Genomic DNA, 23,808 nt, shown 5'->3' with positions numbered 1-23,808 from the left:
GAATTTGAGTAATATTGAATGCCCCCCTTTATTCATGAGTACTGGAGCTTATTTATAGTAAAAGAAATACAGCAAAACAACTCAACTAAACAACCGAAATTGTAGGCTAAGATAACAACCTTGACTCAACAACTAGCTAAATATCCTAACTAGTAGGGTAACAAAATAAAATAAATCAATAACAATTCTCCACCAAGTCGGCAACGATCTCCCGAAGATTGCTCCAGACTTATCCTTTTCCTCCAGACTTATCCTTTTACTACTTGCATGTTGCATGCATAATTCCATTATGCTTCACGTGTAACCTCCATACCTAGTGCTTGGCTTTGATACTCTTGACGACCTTCGTATCGTATCAATACCCTCCCCATGAAGTGGACCCTTGTCCTCAAGGGTCATGTGTGGAAATGGTTGCTGTAGCACTGCCGTGTCTTCCCAGGTTGGTCTCCTTTGTTTTCTTCTCCAAGTAGTTCCTCTGCAACTTCTTCACAAGTGATCTCGTTGGTGTTGTTGTAGCTCTCGAGAAGTAGAAGTTGAGGCCCTTGACATTTATGACCCGCAGTGAACCGTTCGTTGCAAGTGAAACACAGTCCCTGTGCTCGTCGTCGTTGCATTTCATCCCACGGTAATCTTTTGATAAGCGCGGTTGGTGATGCTCGAGTAGGTGATGGTGCGCGGTTGGAGGGTGGCTGCCACAAGAATTTCTTCTGTCTTGATAGTTGATCATCCTTCATGCGGGCCAAGCTAATTGTTTCCTTCAGTGTTCTTGGTTTGAACATGCGGATTTCCTCGGATATCTCTGGCTTTAATCCTCCCATGAATGTACCCACGAGGGCTTTCTGTGTCCAGCCATGAACTCGGTTGCCAAGCCTTTCAAATTCCCTTTGGTAATCACGAAGGGAACCTGTTTGTCTCACTCTAGACAAGGCTTCATCAAAATCTTCACACTCTGTAGGACCAAAACGAGCCCAAAGTTCTTCTGTAAAAATTTTCCATGTCACAACCCGTTCTTCTTCGCGGTAAGCTTGTCGTAGCCATTGCCACCATTGGTTGGCCTCTCCCTCAAGGTGGAAGGATGCTAACGATACTTTCTGGTCATCCGTTGTGTCTTGGTATTCGAAGTACTGCGTCACTCGATTAAACCACTCGGTTGGATCATCTCCAGAGTAGCGTGGAAATTCTAATTTCGGGATTCTGGATGAAAGATTTTGTCGTCCACCTTCATTCTTCTCACGGTTTGGGCGTGATGAGTCAATTTGATCATGAGTACTGTGACTTGATGCTCCTTTGGATGCCATAATTGTTTCGGTCAATTTGTTGAGTGTTTCTTCCAAGTGTTGTAACTTGCTACTCATTCCAATCTCCATTCGTTGCAAGCCATCCTGCAAACTGCCAAGTCCAGCTTCCAAGAGTTCGATTCTCTCTTTGTTAGTTGCCATTGTTAAGCCCGCTCTGATACCAATTGATAGGTCCCAGTCAAAGCGTTAATAATAGTTGTTCTGTTCAGGGTAAGAACGACCACAAAAGTTGAATTTGAGTAATATTGAATGCCCCCCTTTATTCATGAGTACTGGAGCTTATTTATAGTAAAAGAAATACAGCAAAACAACTCAACTAAACAACCGAAATTGTAGGCTAAGATAACAACCTTGACTCAACAACTAGCTAAATATCCTAACTAGTAGGGTAACAAAATAAAATAAATCAATAACAATTCTCCACCAAGTCGGCAACGATCTCCCGAAGATTGCTCCAGACTTATCCTTTTCCTCCAGACTTATCCTTTTACTACTTGCATGTTGCATGCATAATTCCATTATGCTTCACGTGTAACCTCCATACCTAGTGCTTGGCTTTGATACTCTTGACGACCTTCGTATCGTATCAATGAGCATCAAGGGTATTAAGCTTAGATATCTTATTTTGAAAAGCTTATATGAATGCATAATCAAAGCACTTAAAAGCTCATTATAATCCTATGAAATGAGTTACTGAACTATACTAAAAATGGTTTAAAAGGTTTTAAATAACAAATATTGTTTTTAATTACAATAATAAGAGCTTTCTGAATTTCATAAAAAGTTTTCTATCAAAATTACACTTTCTATGACTCAAACGGCTAACCCCTAAAATTCATGTAGTAAGCAGATAAGACTAGAAAAGGTTTCTAAAAACAAATAGCATGCCGCAACACTAAAACAATAAAACTGATTAATTGTAAAGAGCAAACCAAATTCAGTCAGTGGAGTCTCTAGAATCAAATGGTAAACCAACAACTCTTAAGTCGCAATCCAATTGTACAAAAAAATTCAAACTTATTCTTAACAATAAGTTGCCATATAGCAAACGATAATCTGTTTCATTACAAGTGATAAATAGCCACGGAAAACTCATTTCAAATCGATTTTTTTTGGAAATCTTTATCATAGTTTGAAAGAGTCTCGAGCTTTTATTTGCTTACACACATTCATTGATTTATATTTGAGCTATCATTTGCAAACATACTCTCTAAGAGTGTAATGAAATAGAAATGTTATAGAACTTGATTGAAAGAAGAAATTAGGTTTCTGAATAATGAGAAATTTTATTGAAAGTCTGAATGAATAAACTAGGGTTTTTGAGACCTTTTTTTATAACAAGCCTAAATATCGCGAATTTACCAAAATATTCAAATATGAAATAAAGTATGATAATTAAATTCTACTAATCAAAATAGAAGGAAAATAAATGGCACTCAAATCCAAGTTCTAGAAAAAAAAAGATAAAAATCCTAGAAGAATTAGGAAAAATAGGAAAAAATCTTAAAACTAAAAAATAAATAGGAAAGAAGCAAAATTTTCAGCTTGACCACAAGACATAATAGCTTAGGCAATATTGGGTTTTGTTTGTCTCGTTGTAAGCTTTAAAATGATATAATATACGCAAAAAACAGACACTTGTAACCTAAGTTATGGTCTTCAGAAGGTATTTTGCTCGCGACACACAACATCCTACATCATAGTGCAATCTTTGTAAACTTTAATTTCATTTTAAAAATTGAGTGCTAGTGAGTGTGGAAAATACTTGAGAAAAGGATGTGTCACCATCTCTCATTGTAATTCATTAACACCTTATAAGTCAATTGTAAACATCTTGAAACCTTAGATATTGGAATCCTCAAGTGCGATTGGCTTTGAGGCGTGGAAATAGGCTGATTTTACCACCACGTAAAAATCTTATGTTTGATTTCCTTTCCCTCGCCTCTTTAGATTTACTCATTACTATATTTATTGCTATTAGCTAGTTAAATTGTAAATTGATATTGGATTTTGATTTTATTATTTAGTATTTGAAAAAAAAAATTCACACCTCTTCTTAGGTTGTTTAGCTAGACGTTCATTTGGTATTAAAGTAAGGTTCTCTTATTAGGACTTACTTGTTTGGAGTAAAATATCTATGGCAACCCAGAATAACTCAACCTTTAAGGAAGGTCAGTCTACTACTAGATCTCTATTTTTTATGGAAATGACTACCATTATTAGAAAACTAAGATGGAATTTACTTGCAAGCACTAGACTATTAAATATGAGAAATTGTTTGTGATAGTCTATTCATACTTATAAATAAAAATGAAGAAATGGAAGAATTTCTAAAACCTTCACATGAATGGAATGAGTCAGAAAACAAAAAAACTTCTCTGAATTCCAAAACAGTGAATGCTCTATTTTGTGTATTAGATAAAAAGGAATTTCATAGAGTTTTAGGTTGCTTTAATGCTTATGAAGTTCGGAGAAAACTTTAAGTTATCTATGAGTGGACTTATCAAGTTAAAGATTCCAAAATTAGTAGGTATAGACAATATGAACTATTTCAAATGGAGCAAAACGAGAGTATACATACTTTGTATATTTGATTTGCAAATATTGTAAACACTCTAGGAGTCCTAGGAAAGACTTTTTCAAATAGTAAAAAAGTGAAGAAAATTATTAGGTCATTACTAAAAGAATGGAGACCTAAAAGAATGGTCATAGAAAAAGTTAAAGATCTTAATACTTTATTTCTTGATGATTAAATTGACTTACTTATTTCTTATGAAAAAAATTTAACCCTTGAAAAAGGAGACAAACTTACAAAGAAAATTGAACTTGCTAATCAAATCAACATTAAAAAAAAAAAGTGAACTCTAAAAGACTGCGTCATACTGCCAGTTGTAACAGAGGGAAATAAAGTGGTTTCCCAGATAAATTTTTGATGGAAATTTTAAATTAACAAAACCCAAAATGTCACCCAACATCTCACAAATTTTCATCTCCTTTAGCAGCATCCTGCTCAAAATCCACCCCTAAATTTTCTAAAATTGATTGGCAGCAAATTAGTGACTCGTTTGGTTTCAGCAAACCGACGCTGCTTGGGAGGTCATAACCTCTATCCTCACCTCCGCTCACCAATCATTTCATGCCGATTTCAAATCAAATTCTTTGCTCCTAGATTCTTAAAGGAGAGTGGGCAAAATACAAAATTCGTATATTTCTTTGTCTAACAACTATTATCATAATCAAAATATTAGCATGTGTTGTTGGACTACAAGATTTAGAGAGAAAAAAATAGCAACTCCTTTTTCTTTATATTCGTGTAGTTTCAATACATTTTCTTAATTTAATACTGATATATAAACACATTAACTGTTGGATTTTTTATATTTTCAAATTTGTATTGAGCAAAGTTTTAGCTCCTGAATTAGTTATAGGCCGATAGTAACTTAAAAAATGGAGTATTGGTTTTTTTTTTTCCTATAAGGAGCTGGGAAAAATACTATATTCAATGTTAAAATGATGTAGGAACTGGTTTTACTTGTACTCATCTAACCTTTCAGTGCATGTTTAAATGAATGAACTGGTTTCAACTATTGTTGTCTTTATTATGAAGGCTGGTTAACTACTGTCGTTGAGATTGCTAGTCATTTTAAATCCAACAAATTTACCTTTTTCCTTTTACGTTATTTTAATACTGTAAATGTTTATATTCCTGATAACTCTATAAAATAAGAGTTATCATGACACTTTTAGACTTAAATCAATAAAACTTAGAGAGTAAATAATGTGTTTTCATTGCATTTTTGTTATATTTTGCATAAACATTCATCTTAGTTTATTCGTAATAAATTTTGTTTGAGTTAGAGTAATTTGTGTGCTAAATCATATGCATAATTGTAGGTGTCCGGAAGCCAAAATTTCAAGGAAGGAATGCTGATGCAATAGGCTGGCAAAAGATAGAAAAGAACTTAGCTATAAAAGAATTGAAACAAATCTAGAACAGTGCAGTTGCGGTAGCAACCATTACTGTAGCAATCCTGAAACAACGACAGAGAAAATTATGAGCAGGATAATTGCATAATTGCGATCTGCATTTTCGTAATCTGACTTATGCGCGACCTAGGCTTCCGTTTACCTTAATTTTCAACTATAAAAGAAGCACACATCAAAAAGAAAAGAGAGGGCCGTCACCCAAGGAGAAAAACACAAAGAAACAAAAGAAAAACAAGATTCAAGAGAGAGATTAAGGCTGCACAAGAGGAAAAATTGCAGAGATCAATTAGGAGCTCAATCCTTCTTATCCTTCTCTTGTTTTCGTGTTTTCTATTTATTCATGGGGATGTGTTTCATTGCCAAAAATTTATTCTTTATTTTTCTTTTGCAAATCATGAACTAAGTTTATTTGTAGTTGAGTGATAAACAATCTTGATGGTTTATTGACTGAAAATATGTGTTGCTGCATGTTTGCTGTAGCATTTTGTTTTGATAGTATTTATTTTTATTCATTATTTCGGCTGATCACCCATTTAATGATACAAGTTAGGAGAGAGCCACAAAAGAGCCTATCATAGTGGAACATATCAGAGCAATACTTGGTTTTAGATTGGGTTTTCTAGATTGAGTTTAACTTATCCCATAAGGGTCATGTTTAATCTAAAATTAGTGGTGAACTAGACATAGGGATTTACCTTGTAGGGTAAATAAAACATAAGCGTGTAATGATATATCTTATTTTGGCATAACAACTGATCACTGTTAGGTTGTATATAGATATAATATGTCCAACATGCGACGGTTGAGGATACATAAGGATTCTGCCCAGTGCTGTAGTAGATGCTGCAGCAACCGAGCCAAACATTAGAAAAATAGTCAATACCATTAAGAGAGTTTATTCACTCAACTACTCTATATTCCCAATGATTTTATTCTTGAGTTTAACGTGATAATTTAATTTGTTGCATTTTATTTATTGCGCTTTTATTTTAATTAGTATAATAGTTTCACTAATTGTTTTATTTTAATTTAGCACAAAATCTGCACTGTTAATATTGTTGTAGCAAATCTGATAACATCAATTCCTATGGAGACGATCTTGAATACTCATCACTTTATTATTTGTTATGTACACTTGCACATTGACACCAATTGCGCTTGAATTTATACCCAACAAGTTTTTGACGTCGTTGCCGGGGATTGATTATTCATTGTGATTTGTGAAATTAGTTTTAACAATGCTAATTTTTAATTTTATTTTACTTGTTTATTTTATTGACATAGGTGATCTAGCAACCTTTGCATGCGCAACTATAAATCTGTTGAATTCCAGTTTGATCCAGAAATTGAAAAAACTGCAAGGAGATTGAGAAGAGAGCATAGGGAATTACAAGCTGCTGTGGCAATTGATGATTTGTAAAATTTGAGAAACTTAAACAGTAGAGAGGAGATACAACCAGTCAATGTACATGAAGGTCTGAATGGACAATGTGTTCAAAGGTAACCAGGGAACAACAACATTATTCATATGGCAAACGATAAAGATAGAGCCATTTGAGACTACGTAGTATTGACTCCTCAAGCCATACATCCGGGAATAATTAAACCTGACGTTTAAGTTGACAATTTTGAACTCAAACTCGTGATGTTTCAGATGCTTCAAACAGCGGGGCAATTTAATGGTTTGTCATCCGAAGATCTTCATCTACACCTTAAATTATTTTTGGAAGTGAGTGATGCTTTCAAGATTGTTGGAGCATCGCAGAAAGCAATGAGACTCAGACTTTTCCCGTTTTCTTTGAGAGATCGAGCAAGAGCATGGTTGAATTATCTACCACCAGATTCTATCACTACATGGAATGATTTGGCTGGCAAACTTTTGGTGAAATACTTCCCGCCAACCAAGAATGCAAAGTTGAGGAACGAGATCACATTTTTCCATCAACTTGAAGATGAGAGCTTGTGTGATGCATGAGAGAGATTTAAGGAGTTACACAGAAGATGTCCTCATCATGGTATTCCTTGCTGCATACAGTTAGAAACTTTTTATAATGGTCTCAACTCAAGCACTAGATTGATGGTGGACGCTTCAGCAAATGGGGCCTTATTCTCTAAGTCTTACAATGAGACTTATGAAATTTTGGAGAGAATAGCCAACAATAACTATTAGTGGCCATCAACCAGACAAGCTGCAGCAGGAGGAATAACATGAGTTTATAACGTAGATGCCTTGACAGCATTGTCAGCCCAAGTAACTTCATTAACAAACATGATGAAAGCTATGGATGAAAGCTATGACCACTGCTCCAGCAAGTGTCAACCTAGTTGTCGAGGTCTCTTGTGTTTATTGTGGAGAGTGACACTTATTTGATAATTGTCCTGAGAATCCAACTTCAGTTAATTATGTGAGCAGCTTCAATAGACAGAACCAGGACAATCCATATTCAAACACTTACAACCCTGGATGGAGACAGCACCCGAACTTTTCATGGAGTTATCATAACCAGACTGCTGCAGCACCTAGTGGACAGAATAGACCCGCTCAACCACCTGGATTTTATCAGTAAAATTAAGAGTAAAGAAGCATCAACAATGATCAACTTAGCTCCCTTGAAGTTTTAATTAAGGATTATATTGTGAAGATTGAAGCGGTTGTCCAAAGTCATGTTGCATCTTTGAGAAATTTGGAAAATCAAATTGGACAGCTTGCTACAACAGTAAGCAACAGACCTTAGGTCAGTTTACTCAGTAACACAGAGAACCCAAGAAGAGAAGGGAAAGAGCACTGCAAAGTGATAAACTTGAGATCTGAAAAAGGGAATGATAGTTCAGTTGATATACCAAAAATGAAGAATTGAGTCCAACCAATGCCACAAAGACATTCAAGTAGAGAATGAGTTACAGTCTTTCACTTTTTAGAATGCAAATCAATACAGTTCTGCTACAGCATCTGCAGAAAGTTATGATCTAAGACCTGGTGGTGAGGAAGCTACAACACCAACAACAACAGAACCGAGTAGAGCAAAAGAGAAGCAGTCTGCACAACCTACTGCAGCACAACAATTTAGACATCCATCACCCTTTCGTCAAAGGTTTCATAAGCAAAAACAAGACAAGCAGTTCAACAAAATCTTGGGAGTGAGTGCTGAGACAATTGACAAAGAAAAGAAGACTTGGAGAATTTGAGACAGTTGCTTTAACACAAGAGTGCAGCCAAATGCTTCAGAGTAAGATACCGCAGAAGATGAAGGATCCAGGAAGCTTCACAATCTCTTACTCCATAGACACTAAATACAGTGGCAAAACACTTTGTGATATGGGGGCTATCATCAATCTCATGCCTTTATCAGTATTTAAGCAATTGGGAGTTGGTGAATGTAGACCAACAACAATGACTTTACAACTTGCTGACAGATCTCATGCATATCCAGAAGGGAAGATGAAAGATGTGTTGGTGAAGGTGGATAAATTTATTTTTCCGGTGGATTTCATTGTGCTAGACTTTGAGGCAGACAAAGAAATGCCAATCATTCTAGGGAGAACTTTCTTAGCCGCGGGAAAGACTTTAATTGATGTTAAAAAAGAAGAATTAACCCTGAGATTGAATGACCAACAAGTTACATTCAATATGCTGGATGCCATGAAAAGTTCCGATAAGATTGAAGATTGTAATTTTATCAGTGTTGTGGACTTTGTTGTAGCAGAGAGATTATACAGTCGCTGTAGTGAGGAAGAAATCAATGCTGTAACATTTGAAGAACTTGATGGTGAAGATCGTGGAGCAGCTAACATAGCATGGTCAGGGGAGAAGCAACCTTTCAGAATTGACGAGCAAATCTAGCAAAGGGAACTCACTCTAGACCAACAAGAATTCAAGGTTAACGGGCCGAAAGTGAAGCACTACATGAGAATTAAGATGAACAGCCTACAGAAGCATCTATTCTTGAAGGATCCAGGTTGAGCGAACAAGAAATGTCAGACTGAAAGACCTAAAATCAAGCGCTAATTGGGAGGCAACCCAATAAGGGAAGTTGTTTTAAGTCTTTAAAGCATTAAATTTAGTTTTTAAATTATTTAATTTGTCTTTTTGTTATTTTAAGTGTACATCTAATTTTTTATGTCTTTGTGTTAAATTGCAGCAAGTAAAATAAAAAAAAACAAAACAAATGTAAAAAAAAAAAGAAGAAAGAGTAGGAGGGAATTGCTGCAGCATCACTTACAGCATGACATATAACAGAAGATTCTCAAACAAGAAAAGCATTTCTTGGTTTTGCAGCAGCAAATGGATTGATAAGATTTTATGATAAGGAGCGTTTGAGAAGTGGATAAAAAAAGAAGTGACCATTTACAGCTGCAGTAGTGCTTCCAGCAACAGAGGAGTACCCTTACCCGCTAGTTTATTTTACTTTTTTCTGTGAAACTTTTCTTTCATTTAGTTTTAATTTTTTGATTCATTATGCATGTCCTTTTATTTAGTGTATGCATGTCTGGTTTATGTGGTTTTGTTTTGTGTGCTTGTGAGGACACAACACCACTCAAGTTTGGGGGGATTGTGTTTTTGAGTGCATGTGTTTATGCTTGTGTGTGTTTTGTGTGAAGCTCTGTTGTCTAATATTTGTGTATGGATTTGAAAACCTAATGAAGATAAATTGAGTGTTATTCAATATTTAAGAGAATGCCAAGTAGAGATAGTTATAGATAGAGGTTGAAATTCTGTCTTGACACTTAGACTTTGGTTGAGTTTTATGAGAATACTGTAGCAGAGCCAGAAAAACCAAAAAAGAGTAGAAAATATCTCAAGTTTGGGGGAAAATTTTTATTGGCATGTGCTTGTTATTAAATAAATTCTGCTCCAATGGTTTAAGTTGCTTAGTAACCAGGGTTGAGTATGCACTCTATATGCAGACTTGAGTCCAAAGGCAACAAGAGCTATAAGCAGTGCTGCAACAATTATATATAAAAAAAAGCAAAAAAAATGGTGATGAAGGAATGAAAAATAAAGAGGTCCGCTACCTAGGATACTGAGTAATTTGGTCTGTTCATGAGTCCCATGTTTAGCCTTGATTCAAAAGCGTCCAAAGGTAAGACCTAGATATAACATCATGAATGTGTTGCTGCAGCAACTGTGACATGTACTTTGAGTGAGTAATTGGGTGTCATCATTACAAGTGATAGACATTCACATGAAAGCTCAATGTTGCATTAAAGGGTTTAACTGAAAAAAAATATATTATGTTTGTTGTAGCACAATTTGAGTTTATTTGTGAATTCTGCTCCCCCATATGTGAATATATTTGTGTTTTACCAATGAATTATATGCAATATCTGTTTAATGTTGTAGCATCTCTGGAATTTGATCAAAGTGGCACACACACACTCTGGACAGAATGAGGCCTAAGTCTAAAACCTGAACTACTATGGCAATTTTGTATGATTAAGAGTGAGATCTGAGGGTGAAGAATCCTTGCAAATTTGATGACAAGGTTAAGTTATTTGTTGCATGATTGTGTGATTAAAGTGTTAGTGTTGTTGTCATTACTTGAGGACAAGTAATGGTTTAAGTTTGGGGGTGTGATAACTCTTTAAAATAAGAGTTATCATGACACTTTTATACTTAAATCAATAATACTTAGAGAGTAAATAATGTTTTTTCATTGCATTTTTGTTATATTTTGCATAAACATTCATCTTAGTTTATTCGTAAAAATTTTGTTTGATTTAGAATAATTTGTGTGCTAAATCATATGCATAATTGTAGGTGTTCGGAAGCCAAAATTTCAAGGAAGGAATACTGATGCAATAGGCTTGCAAAAGATAGAAAAGAACTTAGCTACAAAAGAATTGAAACAAATCTGGAACAATGCAGTTGTTGTAGCTATTGCTGTAGCAATCCTGGAATAACGACAAAGAAAATTATGTGCGGGATAATTACAGAATTACGATATGTAGTTTCCTAATCTTACTTGTGCGCGACCTAGGCTTCCGTTTACCCTAATTTTTAACTATAAAAGAAGCACACATCATAAGGAAAAGAGAGGGCCGTCACCCAAGGAGAAAAACACAAAGAAACAAAAGAAAAACAAGATTCAAGAGAGAGATTAAGGGCTGCACAAGAAGAAAAATTATAGAGATCAATTGGGAGCTCAATCCTTCTAATCCTTCTCTTGTTTTCGTGTTTTCTATTTATTCATGGGGATGTGTTTCATGGCCAAAAATTTATTCTTTATTTTTCTTTTGCAAATCATGAACTAAATTTATTTGTAATTGAGTGATAAACAATCTTGATGGTTTATTGACTGAAAATATGTGTTGCTGCATGTTTGCTGTAGCATTTTGTTTTGATAACATTTATTTTTATTCATTATTTCGGCTGATCACCCATTTAATGATACAAGTTAGGAGAGCGCCATAAAAGGGCCTATCTTAGTGGAACATATCAGAGCAATACTTGGTTTTAGATTGGGTTTCCTAGATTGAGTTTAACTTATCCCAAAAGGGTCATGCTTAATCTAAAATTAGTGGTGAACTAGACATAGAGATTTATCTTGTAGGGTAAATAGAACCTAAGCGTGTCATGCTATATCTTATTTTGGTATAATAACTGATCACTATTAGGTTGCATATAGATATAATATATCCAATATGCGATGACTGAGGATACATAATGATTATGCCTAGTGTTGTAGCAGATGCTGCAGCAACCGAGTCAAACATTAGAAAAATAGTCAATACCATTAAGAGAGTTTATTCACTCAACTACTCTATATTCCCATTGGTTTTATCCTTGAGTTTGATGTGATAATTTACTTTGTTGTATTTTATTTATTGCACTTTTATTTTAATTAGTATAATAGTTTCACTAATTTTTTTTATTTTAATTTAGCACAAAATCTGCACTGTTAATATTGCTGTAGTAAATCTGATAACATCAATCCCTGTAGAGACGATCTTGAATACTCATCATTTTATTACTTATTATGTACACTTGCAGATTGACACCATTAGCATTTGAATTTATACCCAACAATTCCTCAAGTTTGTCTAGGACTTTTTTAATGTTGAAATCATCAAATGTGATGATAAGAAATCCAAAAGACTTAGAAGAGTGGGCAATCACGATGCTGAGGATAGGATCAATTATTTACTTAATTCAATCTCATACCAAATTTTTTGATATACACCCATAACATACGCCGTGGCGACTTCCATTCTATCTATAAGATGGAAGCTTGTTTAGACTTCACTTCTTAATCTTTGCTTCAATGATAGGTTATGCTTAAGGCCCGCTACTTTGATTAATATTGCAGTGGCTGGGTTTGAGGAATTTGTATATATAGTGCTTCTTCAAAGTCAGTCGGTAAATATTAACAAGTTTTCTCTCTATTGTTCTAGACTAACTACTTTGTCTATTTTCAATTTTTGGGTTTCTTCTATAGTTATACACAATGTTCATCTGATTGAACTTGATCTTGGTAATCAATGTCGCATTGAGTTACCCAAATAGTATTTACACTTCCAGAACACTTGAAGTTCTTAGATTTGATTCAAAATTTGTCATCAAAGTTCCTCTTATTAGAAATATGTTTTTTTTTTCAAATATGAAGATTCTTCGTGCTTTACTGCAATATCTTGATAACAATGTAACTAAGAAGCTGTTTTCTGTTTGCTATTCATTCGAAGACTTGCCAATACTAGCTTATTTGAGCGCAGATGGTCCTACAACTAACTTCATCATTTTTCCCTCTATACTAAAGAGGTTGGCTTTTATGGTGACCATAGAAGATTATTTTTTCACTCATATTGAGCACAATGTTATGATTAGGGCTCTATATGTTGAATATCTCCATATTGCTGATGACATTTTAATATCCTATATGATGCATGAATTACATTCCTTAAACAAAGTGTTATTAGATATTTTAGCCCTGGAATCGGCACAAGATGATCCTAACTGTGCTTTACAGCTGCTCATAGGTCTCATCAAGACCAAATTTCTCACTTTATCTATTGGAATTATATTAGTAAGTTTTCTCTTACTCTGTTTTAGGCTATCTAATACGTATGAGAATTCTTTAGGTTTCATTCTATATATATATTTTTTCTTTCTTTTGGTTTTTGTACGCCATCTAGCATGGAGGACATTGTCTTAAAATAGATTGTTGGAACAATTTTTGTTATTGAATGAAATTCAATTGCAACAAATTGTTTTATGGGATGATTTCTATCTTTTGATTTTTCCATGCAAGGGCGCTTGAATGTGCTTATGAGAATTTCTTTCCTTCATTTCCCGATTTGACCTATTTAAAAGTGAAGCTTTGAGAATTTGGATAGCAAGTTCTTCCTATCATCCTCAGTAGCTTGTCCAACTTACAGACTTTTGTCTTGCAGAAAGTGAGGATATGATGAACTTTAAAACTAAATGCTACTCGATTTTTTATTTTCTGATATAGTCTCTTTCTTATTAGAAATGTTGGTTTAAATTGAGTGAAGAACAATTTGGATAGATTGAAACAAAAAATGCGTCCCATTGTTTGCTTTAGCATGTCAATGAAATTAAGGGACATGACGATCAAAAAGATGAACTACGATTGGTGGAGTACTTGTTGAAGCATAATGAAGTTTTGGATATGATGATCATTATGTGCAAGGAACTATTTCAGACAAAAAATTCAAAACAAAAGGAGGCAAAAACTATTAAATTTACAAAGACGCTATGAGATAAGTGAAATTCAACTCAAAATTTTTAGATAAGGTCTCTTGGTTGTTTTGGTTTCATAAAGCAGTATAATTGCAGATGCTGTCTGAAGAAAAAAGGATGAATCTAATTACAAGATAATATGTTTTCAACAGTAAAATATTATTTGTATTGTTGGTGCATTGTTGTATATCGTGTTTTCCCCTAACACTAGCCTCTTTGTTGTAGCTCCTTGAAATTCCCCTACTTCGAGATTTGGGAATGCTATCTTTTTTAGATTGAAACATTGCACTCATTTGATTGTTTATCAAATGATTTGGGAATGCTATCTTTTTTAGATTCTTTTTTTTCTTAATTAATTAATTTATTTATTGTGTAAACTATGGTCACATTTTGCTTCTTCAAAGAGCTTGAGCGGAATGAATATGGAATAGTTTTTTATTCATTATTTAAGAATTTTCTTGTGCCTCTAATTCCAACTCGAAATGAACTAGCTACTCCAAAAGTACTAGCTCCAAAAGAACTAGTTGGATAGTTCTCATCTTTAAATACTTTGTAAGCAGTCAGAATATTCATGCTTGTTAAATAAATAAATAAACTAACAAACAAAAAATGTGTCTATTTCATGTGAATACTGTAATAATATAAAAAAATTAAAATTGCAATTGGAGAAAAATACGCAATAGGTTCCATTCTTCGCACTTTAATACACTTGTTCTATTTTCGTTTACCTCAGAAAAAACATTGCAAAACTAGCATTGAACCCGCCTCGGTTTTACTCACTCACATATTTATTAACGAAAAATAAAATCTATATGCATTCATTGCAATGTTAGATGACAAATGACTATCAGCATTCTTTTGAAAAAATACAAAACTTTAGTTTACTGAGCATTAATTTCTCAAAATTGTATATCAATAACAACATTTTACATTTCAATATTCCTATAGTAAAGCTAATGTAAGTGCTTACACCGAGAATGAAACCCTGCAAAATCAAATGAGATAATAAATTATCTTCCTCAATAAAATGTTTTCAAGTCATTTAGTTACTTACCAACAATTGGAATGTAATAGAAGAAATTCATAATAAAAAAAAGAAAAAAAAATACAAGAATCTCATAATCCACAACTAAGAATTAAAGAGAAAATCTCTAACAATGTACCAGAGCTATGCATTAGTCATATTCATTAGCTGGAAAGTTAAACAAACACACACACACACACACACATATTATGTAAAGGATATTCTCTAATCCATTTCAAAAAATTAAATATGTAAATGAATTTCCAAGAGATTAGCAAATGGACATGAAAAATTGTTACAGATGTCAGCTGTATTTTACAGCTGTGTATTGACTATTGTTGTAGATGTCAACTATATTTTACAACTGTGTGTTGACTATTGTTGTAGATGTCAGCTGTATTTTATAGCTATGTGTTGACTTAAATACTAGATTTTAGGAGATTTAATCCCTAATTTTTAGGGATACTAATTTGCAATATCTTAACTGTTTTTACCATTTTGTTCCTAGGGTGTAATGTATATAAATAGGCATTCTTCTCTATTGTATAGAATGAGAAAATAAAGAATAAAAACTGAAGAAATCTGAATTTTCACATGGTATTAGAGCAGCTCTTTTGAACTAAGCCTATGAATGTTCCTTTTCTTCTATTCTAAAGTCTCAAGCCTTCCAATGGAGAAGACAACAAATCATGCACAAGAATTTGAGATTTCCTCTAGTTCTGTAATAAGGCATGACATCTCTTCGGTCTCCTTAGGTACCGAAAACCTCTCTTTGCAAATAACTCTGCACAAGTTAAATGGCAGAAACTTTTTGTAATGGTCTTAATCTGTCACCCTATTTCTTCGTGGCAAAGGCTGATTAGGGTATATTATAGGGGAAGCCAAAACCCCTAATGTCTTGGATCCTGGTTCTTTACAGTAGGATGCTAAAACTTCAATGGTGCAAGCTTGGTTGATCAACTCGATAGACGTGGATATTGGTAGGACTTATCTCTTCCTACCATCTGCGAATGAGCTTTGGGAAGCCATGACAGAAACCTACTCTGACCTTGGGAATGTGGCTTAACTCTTTGAAATCAAGTCACAATTACGTAACCAGAAGCAAATGAGTCTTTTAGTGACTCAATATTTCAATTCTCTAAACAATATATGGCAGGAACTTGACCTTTACTATGAATCGCAGTTGCATTGTTCCGAGGATGCCATCAAATATAAGAGGATGTTGGATAAAGAACGCCTCTTTGATTTCTTTTATAGACTCAACAAAGAACTTGATGAAGTTCGTGCCAGAATATTAGGAAAGAATCATTTACCCTCCATCCGAGAAGCTTTTGCTGAGGTGAGGCGTGAAGAAAGTCGAAAGAAAGTCATGATGGGACTGGTGAAGGAACCAGAGATAGATAGATCAGCCTTGGTGACCAAAAAGATAGATCAGTCAGTTGACCAAAAAGGGCAAAAACATGGAAAACGTCCATACTGTGATTATTGCCACAAGAAAGCACACACTCGAGACTCATGCTGGAAGCTTCATGGAAAGCCAGCAGATTGGAAACCAAACGCCAACAGGAAGTAAAAGGAATGGTGACAAAGAAAACTAATAAGTTTGCCTTCACAAAAGATCAATTTGAGATGCTACAACAACTTCTCATAGAAAGTTAGCAAGCAAAAGGAAATGACTTGACCTCCTCTAGCTATAATATAGTCTATACAGGTAACCCATCAACCTTTAGCATCCAATCCCTTGAAAAAGGCACTTGGATTGTTGATTCAGGGGCCTTAGACCATATGACAGGTTCTTCTAAATTTTTCTCTAATTACACTCCATGTCCAGGTAATTATAAAGTGAGGATTGCTAATGGATCATTATCTACTATTGCTATAAAAGGAACAGTAAAACTATCAAATTTTTTTACTCTTTTTTCAGTTTTACATATCCCAAATCTTAAATGTAATCTTTTTTCAGTTAGTAAACTTACCAAGGACACAAACTGTATAGCTAAATTATGTGGTTCTAATTGTCTATTTCAGGATCCAATCTTGCGGAGGATGATTGGGAATGCGAAGGAATATGAGGGGTTGTATTATCTCGAGAATAAAGGACCCGTGAAAGGACGCGCTCAGGTCTCTCAATGTGAATTTGTTTCTTCTAAAATAATGTTGTGGCACTACAGGTTAGGTCACCCTAGTTTTCTATATCTAAAAGCCTTGTGTCCTTCCTTTTTTAAAAATAAAGATTTGAGTTTATTATATTGTGATTTTTGCCAAATGGCTAAACAAACAAGTATTCCATTTCTTGCCCGTACTTATAAATCATCCCAACCTTTCTTTTTTATTCATAGCGATATTTGGGGCCCCTCAAGGGTTAACAACCTATCAAAAGAAAAATGGTTCATTACATTCATAGATGACCACTCTAGGACCACTTGGGTGTACCTTGTGAGGGAAAAATATGAAGCTGAACAAACTTTTAAAATAGTTCCATGCCATGTTAAAAACCCAATTTCAAACTGATATTTGTATACTCCGTACAGATAATGGAATTGAGTATTTTAATTATATTTTAGGAAGTTACCTATCACAATAAGGAATTTTCCACCAAAGTTCTTGTTCTGGAACACCATAACAAAATGGGGTTGCGGAACGTAAAAAAAGACACCTTTTAGAGGTTGCTAGGGTCATTATGTTCACGACTAATGTACCAAAAATCTATTGAGGAAAGGCCATTCTTATATCATCTTATCTCATAAACCATATGCCTTCTCGAGTTCTTAAATTCAAGACACTTATTTCTTTTTTTCTTAACAGCTACCCACATAATCACCTTGTTACCTCTAATATTGCACTTAAAACTTTCGGTTGTATAGCTTTTGTATATCTTCCGAGTCTTCAAAGAGCAAAGATGTCTCCTAAATCCATCAAGTGCATGTTTCTAGGATATTATCCTACCAAGAAAGGGTACAAGTGCTATAATCCTCTTACAAAAAAATTATTCGTCACCATGGATGTCAAGTTATTTGAAAATCAGCCTTTTTTGCCCAAGTAATTCTCTTCAGGGGCAGAATTTGAAAGAAGGTAATTCTTGGGATCTTCTTGACATTTTGGAACCTAAGATTCCTAGTAATTTAAGCCTAAAACCCAAAATGTCCAGTAGGTTCAGCCTAAAACCCAATATGCTCAGTAATTCCAGCCTAAAACCCAATATGCCCAGTAATTCTAGCCTACAACTCAATCTGCCAAATACCTCCTCTCTTAGTCCAGACATTCATCCTAACCTACCTAACACCATAGAACTTAATAAACCAATAGTGCCACCAAGGAATGAAGGGATAAAAGCCAATTCACATTGGAGTAATCGATATGTGAGTTTCATGTCTATTCATGAAGGAAGAATAAAACTCAAGAGATACAACCACTTATAGACGAAGCAGAACCAAGATTTGAACTAAGGGATGATCAAAACCCGCCTACTGAATATGCTGAGAACGAAGCTCAGAAGTCCACAAATTTGCCTATTGTGATAAGGAAATAGGTGATAAATTACACCAAACATCTTATCTACAAGCTCTTATCATATGCAAATCTATCTAAGGAGTATAGGAATTTTGTGGCTAATCTATCTAATACCACTATTCCAAGAAACATCCATGAAGCCCTTGAGTCAAATGAGTGGAAGAAAGTTGTTCAAGAAGAAATGGCAGCCTTAATAAAGAATAACACATGGAACTTTATACCAAGACCTAAAACCAAGAGGACTGTAGGCTGCAAATGGGTATTTACAATCAAATATGAAGCTGATAGAAGTGTGAACATGTACAAAGCAAGACTCATGGCGAAGAGTTTCACAAAAACTTATGGGATGGACTACCTAGAGACTTTTGCCCCAGTGGCAAAGCTTAATACTGTAAGGATCATTCTCTTTCTTGCTGCAAATTTAGATTGGCCTCTCAACCAGCTTGATATCAAGAATGCCTTTGAATGGCATTCTTGAATGGAGAATTGGAAGAGGAGGTTTACATGGATATGTCGATTAGTTTCGAAGAAAAATAACATGCTGGAAGACTTTGTCAGTTAAAAAGGTCTCTCTATGGCCTTAAACAGTCCCTTAGGGCCTGGTTCGACCGATTTGGAAAAGTCTTGAAGAGCTATGATTACTCTTAAGGGCAAGCCGATCACACTATGTTCTACAAACGGTCTAAAGAAGGGAAGTTAACTATTTTGATCATGTATGTTGACAACATTACACTAACAGGGGATGACAAAGAAGAGCTAGAAGGATTGAAGGAAAAATTAGTTTGTAAGTTTAAAATCAAGGATCTTGGACCACTACGTTATTTTTTGGGAATGGAGGTAGCTAGAATAGCTAAAGGTATTATAGTTACACAACGGAAATACACCCTAGATTTACTAAAAGAAACTAGTATGACTGACTGTAAACCTACTGCCACACCAGTTGAACCAAATAGCAAGTTGGGTCTTGAAGAAAATAGTGCACCCGTGGAGAGGATGAGATATTAAAGACTAGTAGGGAGTTTAATTTATCTTTCTTATACTAGACCTGATATTGCTTTTGCGGTAAGCTTAGTGAGCCAGTTTATGCACACTCCAAGACAAGCTCACTTAGTGGCAGTAAACCAGATACTTCAATACTTGAAGTCAACACCGGGAAAGAGACTTTATTTTGAGAAGAGAAAAAAAAGGAATGTATAAGCTTTTGTTGATGCGGATTGGGCTGGAAACGTCATGTATAGGATTAGTATAATAGGCTATTGTACTAAGGCGTGGGGAAACCTTGTAACTTGGAGAAGAAAGAAGCAAACTGTAGTGGCACGAAGCAGTGCAGAAGCAGAGTTTCGAGCACTAGCACATGCAGTATGTGAGCTTATGTGGATAGAATGTGTTCTCGAAGAACTACAGTTAATAAAAAAACAATCCTATGTAACTTTACTGTGACAATAGGGCAACAATTAATATTGCTCATAATCTTGTCCATCATGACAGGACAAAACATGTAGAGGTAGATCGACATTTTATTAAAAAGAAATTGGAAATTGGAGTTATCTGTTTGGTGTATATTCCTACAGGACAACAAACTGCAGATATGTTGACAAAATGAATTCCTAGACACAAGTTTGAAGAGTTTGTATGCAAGTTGGGCATGAAGAACATCTATACTCCAGATTGAAGGGGATTGTTGCAAATGTCAGCTGTATTTTACAGTTGTGTGTTGACTATTGTTGTAGATGTCAGCTGTATTTTACAGTTATGTGTTGACTTAAATACTAGATTTTAAGAGATTTAATCCCTAATTTTCAGGGATATTGATTTGCAATATCCTATCTATTTTTACCATGTTGTTCCTAGGGTGTAATGTATATAAATATGTATTCTTTTTTATTATATGGAATGAGAAAATAGAGATTAAAAACTGAAGAAATCTGAATTTTCACAAAAATCATTAAACATGAAAGAATAGGACAAGTAAACGTTACACATCCCATGGGCCCAGAGCACAGGCCTCAAGTTCCTCCAAGCTTGGAAACTTGCAATAACAGTTGAAGTCATCGGTTCCCTTGGCAAAGCTCCACCTCTACTGCAAGTTTCTTATGCAAAATGTGATAGAAGGGCATTTGTAAACAAGGGAATCCATTAAAAAAACAAATTACTGATAGCAATGCACAATCTCTTTCATATTCGAGTTTCCAGCCAAAGTTGACTTGAAATTAGGTAATGTCAGCATTGGGCAATATCTTCTCAATTTATGAAGCAATCCCTAATTACGTTGACCTAGGCCTTCCTCTACTCTCATATCTCTCTTTTAAATTGCGTTATTTAATTAATGAAAGCACTTACATATGAATTGCAGATGTCATCATTGAACTAGTACAAGCATTTCAAAAAATAATTTAAAGACAATACTTAGAAATATTTCATCAAACATCAGCATTGAATACCAATGTACAAGATCCAACCATTAATTTTAACACATCGGCAAACCACTCAAAATAGATAAATAGAAATAGAACCACAAAGAAATGACATAAATACTTGGCATGCAATCTCAATTTCACAAAATGAAACTACTGTTATAGGGCATAAGTTTCAGCAAGCCAGATCGAAGAAGCTTATAAGACACAAACCAAATGTAGAGGCATTTATTCCAACTTTTCATTTAATTTTTAAAACCAGACGATCTGATTTGTAATTTTTACGGATCCGGCCCCATCACTCTGCTTTGCAATATGCGGCCATGATTACTACTCCCGCCATAATGAAAATCGTATTCGGATCGGTCATGCACGCCTATTATTTTCGACCTTTATTAGAACCCTTTTTGGAATATCTTTATTGTATTCAGTTATCTTTACCCGGCAAAAAATTTCGATCTAAATTTTCACTCGATTGGCTCGATTTGAAATTTTTGGACTTTAATCCGAATTTAAGGGTCTTCGAGCTCGAACTTAAAAATCACAACCTGACCAAATTCGGGTCAGGGTTCGGGCCTTAGCTGACCCGACCCGACCTAATCCTACCACTTAATAATAATAAAAAATGTATGTTTTTATTTGAATTTTGTGTTTTTATTTGAATTAGGCATGGTTTTGTTTATGTTCGGTTATTTATATGATTTTATGGTTGAGATATTAATTAGAGTAATTTTTATGTTTAATTTTAATATATTAGGGGAGGTAAATTTAAATTATTTAAATATTAAAAAATTTAAAAAATATTTATTTTTTAACTATTTGGTCGAGGCAAGGAAGGTGAAAAAATCAAGCTTTTATCAGGCTCAGACTCTTTATTTATGGGTAAGCCCGAGCCTGACCCAAAATTGTCATGCCTACTCTCAACAGCTAACCCATAATCATGTACAATACATGTGTTGTAAGTATATGTAATCCTGACGTTCAAAGAGAGTGGCTATGATCATATGATGATATTACTTAGAACTATGTTGAAGCAACTCCAATGTAGCCATGGCTACAAATTATTATTCATTCTTTCCTCTATTACTTAATATAATTCTTTCTTTTTTTGTCAAAATATTACTTTATTTCATCTCTTTTCGATTAAAAAAAATCATATTGTTTTAACTCGATTTTCGCTAGAATCCAATTTGAACCCTTAAGTGGTTTTTCTTGTTGGATCCAGTTAAATCTGATTTAAATAAATAAATTTATATTTGAGGGGAAATTAAGCTATGTTTGGGTTTAGGCGTATTTTTATACTGTTCATATAACTAAGATGATTTGGAAGATGAGCTAAGGTTATTTGGGAGGTAAGCTAAGGTGATCTAAGTTTGGAATATTGTGGATAGCTTAGTCGAGCTCATGAGAGTTAATTTAGAGAGTTGACATAGGGAACTCAAGAGAGATTTGGGAATAGCTCGATAAACTCGAGAATAGCTCTATAGGCTTATCTTTTGAGCTCAGTCGATCTCATGTTATAACTCAAGTAAGGTCATATATGAAATGCAATCTGGGTATCAAACCATCATAATAACAAGAAAATAAGCATAAACAATAAATAACACAATATTTTTTGTGGTACAGCCTTTTGGCCTACATCCATACTAATAATCATCTCCAATCCATTATATGTGTGAAGTATTACATGATTTGATTTACAATATCAACAAAATCTTATTAAAGGTTATTTATGGTGGATAATAACATGAGGGAGATGAAGGTCTTATTGAATATTAGAGAGTTTTCTAAGAGAAGAATAATGGAAGAGCTTATTTGAGAGGTGAGATGACCAAGATCTTCCATAGAGGTATAAAAATAGAGGGAAAAGAAGATGAAGCCGCTTCTTAAGAAATTAGAAATGGAAGAAAGGGCTTAGGGTTGGATGGAGCAAAAGAGAGATAAATACAGAGATCTCTTACAAAATTGAACGTGTAGAGTTTATATAGGAGAGTTCTTGAGGGTATTTTGATAATTTTAGACAGCTAATGAATTTTCATTAGTTTGTCCTCCACAAGTGAGGTTATTTTAGTATTTTTACCTTTACCCTTTAATGGTGACATCCATAAGCTTAGAGCATTTTCAAAAGACTTTTCAAATAAGATTTTATTTCTTATTTGAAAAGTCATATCAATATTAAACACTCCAAAAGATACGTTAATTTAGATTCTTCAAATAAGATTTGTTTCTTACTCTTCAATATTGCCGAGTGAGTTTCTCCCTCTTCTATTAATATTTTATTATTATTTATTGAAAAGATAAGACTGCAATAATTATTATTTATGTTTCTTTTAAAAAATATAATGACAATTCACTTTGATAGTAGGAAAGATTTGATTAAAATAATATTAATTTATTCTTATTTGGTGAGTCTTTTGGAGGGGATTATATTTTTCTATACACTTATTTGTCACATCATTAAGCAAATTGAAATTTAAAGAGTAAAATTTAAAGACCCTTTTGGAGATGCTCTTAGGAGATAAGGAAACCTCCAGCCACTTTCTTGCCTCCACAATTAGACATATAGCAACCAATCAACTTTGTGGTCTTGTTATTTTTCAGGGGACAGCTAATGCAGTCCCCTCTTATTATTTTGCTCAATTTTTTTTTTTCATTACTTCCTCATCCTTAGTCAAAAATAAGATATTTTATTCTCTCTTATGATGGCATTCATTGTTCACCTACTGGCTCCAATCACCAAATTTGAGGTTCTAATAATACCCCCAAATATTGGGTATATTTACCGAAACTATCATTCTCCTTAGAGAGCTTATCTTCTAACCTTTGAGAGCTATATTACCATTCGGTCAAATAAGCTAACTTCACTTGCCTGACTTT

At 34.2% G+C, this 23,808-nt stretch overlaps 1 protein-coding gene and 1 non-coding gene across 2 annotated transcripts; one reads left to right on the top strand and one right to left on the bottom strand.

Annotated features, from left to right (window-relative positions):
• Positions 1–7,197: 7,197 nt before the first annotated feature.
• Positions 7,198–7,304, bottom strand: LOC112498022 (small nucleolar RNA R71). The gene has a single exon (XR_003065107.1). It is a non-coding gene; the product is annotated as a small nucleolar RNA R71 (small nucleolar RNA).
• Positions 7,305–8,529: 1,225 nt separating this feature from the next.
• Positions 8,530–9,126, top strand: LOC107176597 (uncharacterized). Its single transcript, XM_015529383.1, has one exon. It carries the CDS (start codon positions 8,530–8,532, stop codon positions 9,124–9,126), a length of 597 nt encoding a protein of 198 aa, XP_015384869.1.
• The last annotated feature ends 14,682 nt before the right edge of the window (positions 9,127–23,808 follow it).

This window comes from Citrus sinensis, chromosome 1, assembly GCF_022201045.2.
Source record: "Citrus sinensis cultivar Valencia sweet orange chromosome 1, DVS_A1.0, whole genome shotgun sequence".
Taxonomy (NCBI): Eukaryota; Viridiplantae; Streptophyta; class Magnoliopsida; order Sapindales; family Rutaceae; genus Citrus; species Citrus sinensis.
The sequence above is the reverse complement of the archived record's forward strand: the minus strand, read 5'-3'. Positions and strand labels throughout refer to the sequence as shown.